This window comes from Mchenga conophoros, linkage group LG11 (assembly GCF_057382185.1).
Source record: "Mchenga conophoros isolate Kocher_MC1m ecotype Shallow Benthic linkage group LG11, M_conophoros_male_GT1.1, whole genome shotgun sequence".
Lineage (NCBI taxonomy): Eukaryota > Metazoa > Chordata > Actinopteri > Cichliformes > Cichlidae > Mchenga > Mchenga conophoros.
The window spans coordinates 10,912,788-10,923,589 of NC_140536.1; the positions used below are offsets into that span (position 1 = coordinate 10,912,788).

General features: G+C 41.9%; 1 protein-coding gene across 1 annotated transcript; it reads left to right on the plus strand.

Moving 5' to 3' along the window:
* The first annotated feature begins 1,357 nt into the window (after window positions 1–1,357).
* tmem74 (transmembrane protein 74) lies at window positions 1,358–4,942 on the plus strand. The gene is made up of 2 exons (XM_085290877.1): window positions 1,358–1,523; window positions 2,164–4,942. Exon 2 carries the CDS (start codon window positions 2,231–2,233, stop codon window positions 3,074–3,076), a length of 846 nt encoding a protein of 281 aa, XP_085147003.1. The 5' UTR covers window positions 1,358–1,523; window positions 2,164–2,230; the 3' UTR covers window positions 3,077–4,942.
* The last annotated feature ends 5,860 nt before the right edge of the window (window positions 4,943–10,802 follow it).

Sequence of the window (10,802 nt, forward strand, 5' to 3'; positions counted from 1 at the left end):
GACCCAAGGAAAATGTGGCAACTATATTTATAGCTGCTGTCTGCTTGCACCAAATAAGGTGGAACAGTCAGCAAATTAATATATGTTTTAAAATAGGATTAGGCACTTAAACAGTTGCTGGTAGTTCGTACTTAGCATTTCGTTTACAAAGTGACACTCTCAAAGAGTCATTTGATTAATATGAATCCTTGAGTATGGTACCAAGACGAGTACGTGGAAGATGTAGAATGAATGACATAAACCTTTCAAAACATTTACATAGGGTCACAGATCAGAGGACCTATTATATGTCTAGATTAAACATGGATTAGGAGCGCTTTGAAATAGTGACCAGTAATCTTCTGAGAGAGCTCAAAAGAACAGATGGATATACAAAACACAGCTGGATAGAAGAGATTACTCTATGTTTGTCTATGATCTTCAGTTGTGTGGCTACAGAAATATTAAAATGCTGTACTGTATTTTTCCTGTAGAGTAGGCTACATGGGATCTAGAGTGACCAGGTGCCCCACCTTATGTGGGACTCTACAGCATTTTATTCCCCCTCTTTCCATCCCACATTTCGCCTGCCACTAGTTTAAAAAAGTCAACACATGAAATGTGTGGTTTAAAAAGAGATGTCCTGGCAAAAGGATGCATCACTGCTGGAAAGCAAAGATGATTAGCAGACAGAACATCAGCTGAAATATCACTAGAGCCTCATTGCCAAAGCAAAGCAAACAGAAAAAACTTTTGTTTTTATATAAATCATTAGTGGTCACCCACAACATTAAAAGCACTGGCAGGTGACATGAATGACATCAATCATTGTTACAAAACAGTAACACTTTGAAAAGTCTGACCCTCCCAGCCTTTGTTTGCAGAACAGTTATACACACATCACAGCAAAGGCTATTTCCAAAGACAGCAGCTCCCCTCAGCAGAACAACAACAAGAAGCCCAGAGTACTGACCCAGTGCCCAGACCTATCCCAGTAAGCCGAGGAGTCCCCACTGTAAACTAATTTAATTCCCTTATCTCTACTGCATTAGCATCTCTGTATGAATTGTCTCTGTGGGGGTTTAACATTGCCTTCATAGAGACCTTGGGAATCTTTCCTAAACTCCTAATTTCACCAAGAGACTTTTCTTTTTCAATTTGTTGATGGCATTTGAGCTTATACATTATTTACGATATTTCCAAGTATAGTGCGCTTTACAACTATTAACTGGCATTTCGGTGCCATTCATAAGGATTTCCCTCAGCCCTTCAAGTCTTGGTTTCTGTTGACGGACAGCGATCGCAATCGACTCACAGATAGCAGCGCTCCTTTCAGCGCCACATCGTGGGCGTCGCAGGCTGTGTTGTGTGTGGGAGGGACTAAGGGGAGAGCTCCCCTCAGTGCAGCCGGTCTGCCAAAGCACTGAGCAAGCTCAGAATATATTCAAAGCATATCTACCGATAAGGCTTTTTTTGTCTGCCTCCGTTGTGTGGTATCATCCGCTGTGACGGAGAGAAGTCGAAAGGGATGCTTAAGTAACGCGGTGAGTTTATTTCTGTTTATTAATGCAGCTTGAGGAGGATTGGGGGTTTTTTTGTGTGTGTTTTTTTTAGTCAGGGATTAGAAAAAATATGCATCGCTGGTCCAACCCTTATGCAGAGGAGCATCTCATATCTTACGCTGAATCCAAATTAAGTGTGCAGGACGATTAGGGTATATCTCAGTGGTGCTTTTATTTAAAGCTACTGATGCTTTTTTACTGTAAGTATATGCACTCGGGCTGATAGTGGTTATGAATCTCTCTGCTTGCAGGGATTAGTTATAGCTCAGTTTCACAAAGGTGTTTATGGATCAAGCACTGTATATTTTAAAACAGAATTAAAATAGATAGCTTAATCTCGATTTGTACGTTTTGCTTACCTAATTGGATTAAGAGTCATTTGGCTAAGCACTGGCATATAAGCGCCTTTTAAGGTCCATTCTTAAACCATCTCATCAACTTTAAAGTGGTTTTTTCGTCAGCATTACTCTATTTTAACTATATGTGTATTCTTCATTTTACGCACAAGTTTTAGCGCATTCGTGAATTATGAAATATGAGAAAAAGAAGAATGCTATCTACAATGACATGAATCTCATTTATAAGCACCGTTAAACTTAGACGTGGTGTGTGTTCTTAATAGGGATGCTGTGGAGTGAAAACATCGTGGGAGGAAGGCTCAGAGTGAACCAGCGGGTGGTGAAACACGAATGGCTTCCCCAGAGCTGCTTCCCGCAAAGGAGGGAGGAAAACAGCCCGACATTTCCGACGCCCTTGACCGCGTTTCGGCCAAGCTGCATGCCCGCAAGTCGAGTGGATCAACAGGAGGAGCGATCCCGGGGGAGGGCGCCTGTAACCCGGTCCGCAGCTGCCATGGCCGGTGTCTTTCAACACCAAGGACAGCGCAGCGCAAGGCGGGCGCGGAGATTAAACTTGGTCACCTCGGTGAGGAAAAAATTCGAGTTTGTTGCGACGAGGAATTAGAGACATCTTTCACCTATATCGACGAGAATGTCAACCTGCGACTGGCCAGCCCGGAGTCTAGTTGCAAAAGTACTCACAGAGCCGTGCGCAACGGCGAGCCCTGCTCTGAGACTCTCCCCGAGTTTTCTTTTATGTCCGAGGATGATCTCTCCTTCGGGGAGGGCTCCGGGAATTCTATTGACTACGGCTTTATCAGTGCAGTCACGTTCCTGGTAACCGGGATCTCGTTGGTGATCATCTCCTACGCTGTACCCAGGGATGTGGTGGTGGACCGCGATAGCGTGTCGGCGAGAGAGATGGAGAAGCTGGAGATGGAAAGCGCCCGGATAGGTGCCCACCTGGATCGCTGCGTCATCGCGGGACTCTGCTTGCTCACGCTGGGCGGCGTGGTGCTCTCCACGCTGCTGATGATCTCCATGTGGAAGGGAGAGATGTATAGAAGAAAGGTCATCGCTTATTCCAAGCGTTCGGCCAAACTGTACGGCTCGATCAACCTGAAAACTAGATCCAGTCCCAGCCACTCATCCGGGCAGTATTCCTTAGAAGATGAAGTGGAGGAAACTATTACCTAAGCTGCTGCTCTGCATATAAAAGAATTGTGATTAACTGGGATATAATACCATTCACATTGTCATTCTCTAACATATACTGTACTTATAATTTCAAACTGTAAGTTTGCAACATTTTTATCTAATAGTGTAGCAACAGATCAAGCCTCCAGTTACATTTCCACGTGGCAAAAAGAGTGAACAAGAAAAGCATCCAAAGCAGTTATTACCAGAAATCTATTATTTGGAATTAAATTATTCCCAAATGGTCTTTTTATGACTAAACTATTAGAAAAAAAAGTGCAGGGAGAGCATTAAGAGCTTTGTGCCACAAACATTGTATTTATTTATTTATTTTTGGCTCAAGATACAATCCCTGAGAGCTTCCATTTATTACTAAGGTTATTCCGTTGGTTATTCATATATAATGCAAACACCAAAATTGCACATAGGCACATTTCAGGAAGTAGGGGGATGCTTGTGTCCCCAGAGCAGGAAAGTGGGAGTAAGACGGGATGTATCGTTGTCCCTGTTTACTGTCACATGGGCGAATAGGCTCAGCAGTCCACATGGTAATATCCAGTGACAGTCCCTCTCTGGTGCAGTGCTGAGGTAAGCCAGTAAGGCTGGCTTCATGCATCTAAGCCAAAGCTGCACATTGATTTGATAGTTATGACAAATTTGACTGCAGTTGACAGCCATCACATCCACTCTGCACCTTCCTCTGCTCTCTGTTGATCTGCCCTGCTCCTCTTTCTCAGCTTCTTGCCTCACCTTCTCGCTGCCACAGCAGACTTCCCCTCCCCCTGCAGACCTTCAGCATATTTTAGACTTACACGCCTGCGGGAGGGGTCCCAAAAGACCACAACCCAAGTGCCTGTTACGTTTCAAGGTTGAGCAAGCCTGTGCTTACCAGTCTCTTTCCATCTTCTGCTACCTGAGGATGGACTTAAGAACAGCTAATCACAGATGAAAGCGCTGCCCTATTTCCCAAACGGAAAGCTGTCACTACTTCAAAGAGCTAATTACCTCTCTTAAGTGATGTCTCACTCTTTTTTAAAAGGTTATGTTTGATGTTATCACACTGATTTGCTGAGTTAAAAAAGAGAGAGAGAAAAGAAATGCAGGTGAGCACATAGAGCTTAGGAAAAGAGGTTTATCCTGTGCAGACTTGCTAAAAATGTTAATGCTCTAGTGACCTGACAAGGTGAAGACCTGCTTCTGTCTCTTGGTTAAGGAGGAATTCACTTTGGTCTAGGCTTAGTCTGAGTTAAAATAACCTTATGTTTCTCCTTGATGGTTTTTAATGCAGGCTGAAAAAAAACCTATTAAAAATCTCACACAATTGTCTTTAAAAAAAAAAGTCATTTTTTGCACTTAAGGCTCATAAATCATGCATGAAGCGCTAATTCTTATTTGCATATATTCTTATGAACAGCCAAATGTTGCATTCTGCAAGACGAGTTCAAGTGACTCTTACTGTTACCTTAGTTTCTTGTCCTTTCTTTTCTCGGGCTGTGTGACCCTATTTCAAGGCTTACATTCAAAACGACATGAGTCAGCCTCTATTAATGAGATGCGGAGGCTTATTAGTCGATGGTAAACAGCTCGGGGCTGTTGCTGTGCTTTTGTTCAGTTGTATTGCTTCTATATACTGTCAGAGCATATACATGCATTCTGAATGACATTCAGTTGATGGAAGATGGGAGATGATGGAAAAATGGCCTGAGATGGTAAGATTAAGCAAAAGACATTTATGTATGAGCCCGGATTTTGTCAACAATGGACTAATGCAAGTTTTTGTTATTAGAGCATTTAATTTCCTGTGTGTACATCCCTGAAGAGCAACCATTACATTTCAAAATTGCAATAAAACACTAAATGCAGACATTTCCAGGAAAGGTAATAAAAATTAATGATCCAAATAAGGCAAATTGTCCTGTTCTCTTCATAGGAGCTGTAAATCTTAATCATATTTCAATGAGAGGGCTTTCCTGGTCTCGTTGGCTGAGGAGGTGAAGTGCAACATCCAAGTTGGGTTGCTAGATTCTCATTTCTTCCCACTTCCTCTTTCTTTCACACTCCCCAGTAATTCCACATAAAATGAAACCTGTTCATCACTGATAGGTCAACACCAACGGAGCCACTGCCAAAAATTCTGAATGATACTATTGAGCAATTGGATCAAAATCCAGAAATATAACACTGCACTGCCTTTAATTTACAAATGTTGCAACATCTGTGACAATGTCACTCTTGTAACACACAGAAGGCCATAAATCCCAGAGGGGGGCACACATCAAACTCACATCAAAGAGCATCATGTGTGGTATATAATGCATTATGCTGTAGGTTTTCACATACTATTCTTTTCCTGCTCCCATTTTTCCTCTGTATCTCCCATTCTTCTTTCTGTCCTCCTCCTCACAGCCAACACCGGGCTTCCCCTCATACAGCCAACTAAATGTGTTCGGGGGATTTAATCAGGGGATTTGCTTGAAGCGACAGCATTTTACACGCCAAGCTCAAGTGTATTTCCAGAGGTTTCATGCATAAGCTCTTTATCCTTCAGCAGTGCACAGCTAAATCACCCTTATTGATATTTGGTTGACTTCTCCGTAAGTCGATCCTTTCGGGTAAGGCTGAGGTGCAGTCAAACTGCTGCCATCAGCTAATTTCCCAAAGGTGATATTACACTCCCCATCCTGTCATTGCTAAGACTACACGTATGTGTGTGAGTATGGGTGTATTTATATGAGTTGGCATAGGTGTTACATGTCACCTTTTCTAGATTAAAGAGTTGCTGACCTGAAAATTTCATTTCAAACTGTTTCTGTGGACACAGAGTCCAAAGATGGTCTACAGAGGTTTTAAATGCAGGCAGTGGATGAGAAAGCTATATTATGTATACATATATATTCGGTTATGTCTGTCCATCATCAAATGTTCTCCTTTAGATGTATTAGGATGTCATAGTGGAAATACATTTTACCAGTCTGAACTGCAGGGTCAAATTCATGCTGCACAACACCATAAAACATCGTAAATGTCAACAAAATGACAAGCATGCACCCGCTGCCTCGATGCCCCTTCTCTAGCTTCCAGTATTGGAGACTTTTCCATTGAAGACTGCTCTTTGGCCTCTCCACACATCAGATTCTCCACACAGAACGTGCACGAGAGGTCAGTTTTGTGTGCAAGTTTGAGCAATCAGAACACACCCACCGCACTGGAAGCGGAACAGAGGGCCACAAGGACAAGGGGAGATTAGCCAACTTTAAATTGGATATGATTTGGGATTTTTATGGGCAAAGTCACAGAACTTGGTGATCAAACTGCTAATTCCTAAAATGTTTAATTCTTCTTCAATTGTTGGCTGTGTAAATTTTTGGTGGTTTCTGTGTCTTTTAACGAAAAAACAGAAACAACTGGCTCTCATTGGTCATACATATTAGATACTGTACATTCATGGCTATCCTGTGTCTGCTCTCTGTCTATCAGTGGAGAGTGAGGCCCACAAAAAAAATTTCCATTCTGATTGATTGCTTTGGAGGAGAAAGCTAAAGCCAAACTCTTCGGGGATATGACTTCATTCTTGGTTCTTCCCTCCACCACCGTACTAAGACAGGATATTTTTAGTCAATATGCATATTGGATTTTTTGGAAAGCTCATTGTCCGCAAAGCTCACTGCTATGGATGCACTTAGCTGGGCTGTTTTACATTTAGACTCCAAGAACATCCTTGTTCAGGCTCATCCAAGCCCCTTCCCGCGGTTTCACTTTTAGATGACATCAAAGCTTTTGAAAAATACTTTTATGCTGCCTGTGTGTGTTTTTTCTTCAGCTAACTTTATTACCATATGGTCCCTCCTACTCAGTACTGTCTTGTCTTTCTTTCGCCTGTGCCATACCATTTTGTAAGCCTCAGCGGTTCAGCAGTTTCCTATGCTGTGTAGTAAGACTGAACAAAACCCTATTCTTACAAGAAAATACCACAACTACTGCTCCATGTCAAATCGATTTACGTCTCTGGTCAGCCGTGTTCTGCATGGCTGACACTGAAACAGTCCTCAGAATTGCTCTGTCACTCCCTCGCTGGCAAACCTCAGTGATGCCTCTTTAGCTGCCTCATCCCACAGTCAGCAATAAGGCTTGCCATAACCAGATACAAGAACGTCTGCAGGGCCATTTCCTGTGTTGTACTTGGCACCTTAAAATCACTTTCTCAGACGGATAAACTATCAGTGCTTTGGCTGCTATGGTGGATGAGAGAGGAAATGAGGTGATCGGTTAGATCAATCTTACAGTAAAACCACTCAGCCGCTGCAAGGAGGCAATGCAGGTTACATCTCTCTCCCTGTGTCTCTCTCAGCCTCTCTGATCATCCACTACAGTGAATTTTTAATGCGCTGTTTGCAATGGCAGAGGCTGTGCCCCTGCCAGTGATGTGGTTACACAGTGGCTGCTTTAACAATACCATTACCATGAGATTTGCATTGCGCTCAATGCCTCCTCAGCTTAGCAGATGCCTGTAATGCAGACGTATTGCACAACAAATCATAGGATTTGTTCACCTCTTGATCACCTCGCTGTTTAGCCCCTTCTGTTGTAAATCACACAGTACTGCTGGGATCTATTGATTTAATTTGTATCAAATTACTAATGTGGTTATTTGTCATGCATGGCCTCCATGTATGCTTGTTTCCCCCTATTATGCCTATGCATTTACCTCTAATTATAGAAAATAATGATTGCTTGCAAGTTTGCTGCAGTAAATTTTCTAGGTGGCGCAGAGTGTGTCCTTGAGAACAATTTCACCAAGCCAAGAAAGCGGTTTGTTTTTCTTCTACGACGTTGGAACAATGCAATGGAAATATTCAGCACATTTACATCTATACTGCCTCGAATGATTGTGTGTTTCTATTTTTTCAGCTGTGCTTTAAGCTAAATGCCAGTTCTAGCATGTGCACAGTTACTATGTATGCTGATGTGTAACTAGTATCGTGTTTATTATACTTATGATAGCATGCATTCTGCTTGGGTTAAACATAAAACGCAACTCAAGAAGATATGGAAATAGGATCTGGTGAGCATGTGTATGTGCATAAAATCAGTCTATCCCTAGAGCATAGTGACTAGTATCGCAAGAAAAAAAATCAGGAAGCTGACCTTTCAAGATCAAATCAGCAAGCTTGTTGTCTTTGCTTCTACTGACAGCAAAACTATTGCCATAAAAGCCTGCCAATATAATTACATTTCCATGTTTGGATGAAAACTGCAGCTTGCTGATACATCCACAGATGTTTAACTCAAAGAATAATACTGTTTCCACCTCCAGGAATAAATCCAGTCTCCTTGTGTTCATTTGTTCATTTGCAGTTTCAGCTCTTCCTACATGCCGCTTGAAAAACAGAAATCAGCATTATCTGGAATTCAGCAGCAGATAGAGGATAGACTCTGGAGGGAGTCAGCAGCAGTGTTTGGTCTGAGGCCCAGACCAAAAGCAGGCGATGCAAAGCTGACTGCAGCACTGCATTTCATTTTCCCTGCAGTGTTGTGTTACTGATTGGTATCAGTCTGCTGAGAGATGATACTGACTGGTGGAGGGAGGGAGGTTGTCGATAGGGTGAATACACCTTGAAATCTTAAAATAAGACCTCTTTTATTGATTATGTTGTGCAAAGTAGGTCATTTCAACAGCAAATAGATTGGGTCCAGAAAAAAAGAGAGAATCTAAATAATAAAAAGAGCTCCCTTTTTTTTCAAGAGGTATTCAGAGTCTTTACTTTAAGTGAATTTGCAATAACATAAATGTGAAGCTACAAATTTGTAAGTAAATATATTACATTAAAAACTAAAAAGCCTTATGTGAAAATGCCTTACTCTGGGTTAATTATGCATTACAAGCTTTCAAAGAATTATAAAACAAATATTGCATGAGTGGTAGCTTTCCAATGAATTGAGCCTTAGCTTGAATCCACAGCCAACAAGCTCTCCAAAGCTGAACAAAATGTAAAGAAAGGACAGCTTGATAAACTGAAACACAGAGAGGACCAAATAATGAGCTTGTTGTTTTCATTTATTTCTTGTGAGGACAAAGAAAATGAAAACAGTTAAAAAGGCAAAAAAGGGGGGGCTGTGGGGGGGGGAACAGACATTACCATATTACCATTATTGAATGGCAATGTCTCGGTGCAGTGACTCCCAAGCAAGGCGAGTGGCTCCAGCAGATCACAGGAACAACATCAGAGCTCTCTGTCCAGAAGAGCGCAGTCCTAGGAATAGCAAAGTTACCGCGCAGGACCCTCAAGCTCCCAGGCCTCTGGTAGAGGACCCGAGCTTGAAAGAGAAAAACTGCCTGCAGTGGCGGGTGAGAGGAGAATATATATATAGTTTGACACTCCAAATCCACAATCGATCTTTCTGTCTTCAAATTGAGATTGATACTATACTTTAAGACATTAGAGGGGATATCTTGTGTCATATAACTTCAGTAGTTGGCTGCAAGCTCAATGCTAATTCTTTACTAATATATAACCTTTACTAAGATATAACTTTTGTGGTATCACTTTTTTCCACCAGGTCACCAATGCCACAAGTACGTTTAGATTTTTTAACCACATGCTTGGTGAAAATTATATATATGGGCATGGTAATTGAACTCCAAATTCCAATATTCCAATATCCCAAACACCATGTGCATGTGTGGAAGTTAAGAAGTTAAACATTTCTTTTTATTTATTATATTTTTGTTTATTTTAAACATTTATCCTAAAAGGCCGAAGAAGGCCAGAGCTGGGACTTCACGAGCAGATCTGATTTGATGTGAGCACTTTAGGCTGAACCTGTTCAAACTCAAAAAAGGTTTGGAGAAACCTGTGAACAGTAAAATGTTTGTGCAACCTATTGAAACTGGACATCATGAAAAAAATATACAGCTGGTTTGAAAGCCAATGCTCAACAGCGAACCAATTTACCAATAATATTATTAACATTATGATGGGGAAGTCGTTGGAGGATGTTACAGCAGAGGAAACGTTTATCTTCATGAACAGTCACTTCTGCTTATCTTGTTCATTTGTACCAGTATAAGTATAGAGTCCTCAGAGCGATATCAGTTACATGCACCAAGAAAAGGATCGCTGTGCTAGAATTACAATCACCCATATACAGTAATATTGCCGTCAGTGATGATGATGCTTCACCTTATTGCCTGAAGATGGCAGCATTGGACCTCTCAATGAAATCCAAAGCCCATGCACTTATTGCCCTGTCAGCACCGAAGGTCTGACTTTCTGAGGATAGGCTGTGTGAAATCCCTGGATTACAGCGCTGAGCTCTGCAAATCACTGCTGTTCTGTAAAAATAAATAAATAAATAAATAAAAAGTGACGTGAAAATTGAATGCGAGCCACCCTACCTTTTCTCACAGCGCTACAATCTACTGGCATGCCCCTCGGTACATTTATAAATGCAGGCACACAACTTCCTCTGGAGGATTCCTCTTAGAAACCTTCCTTCCCCGCCGAGGTATTGTGCAACATCTGGCTCCGGCTGCGTATTGATCTTGGCTGAGGTCAAGACGAGGGGGTGAGTGTGTGTGTGTGTTGTGGGGGAGGAGGGTTGCTGTAGTGTGAGTTAAGTGCATAGGTCTTTTTTTAAGGACCTCTTGTTTGTCCCAGCGAGCATTTACCGTCAAGTGGTGCTCTAACGTTAGAGGAGAGCTAACGGCAGTCCCAGAGGAGATCCT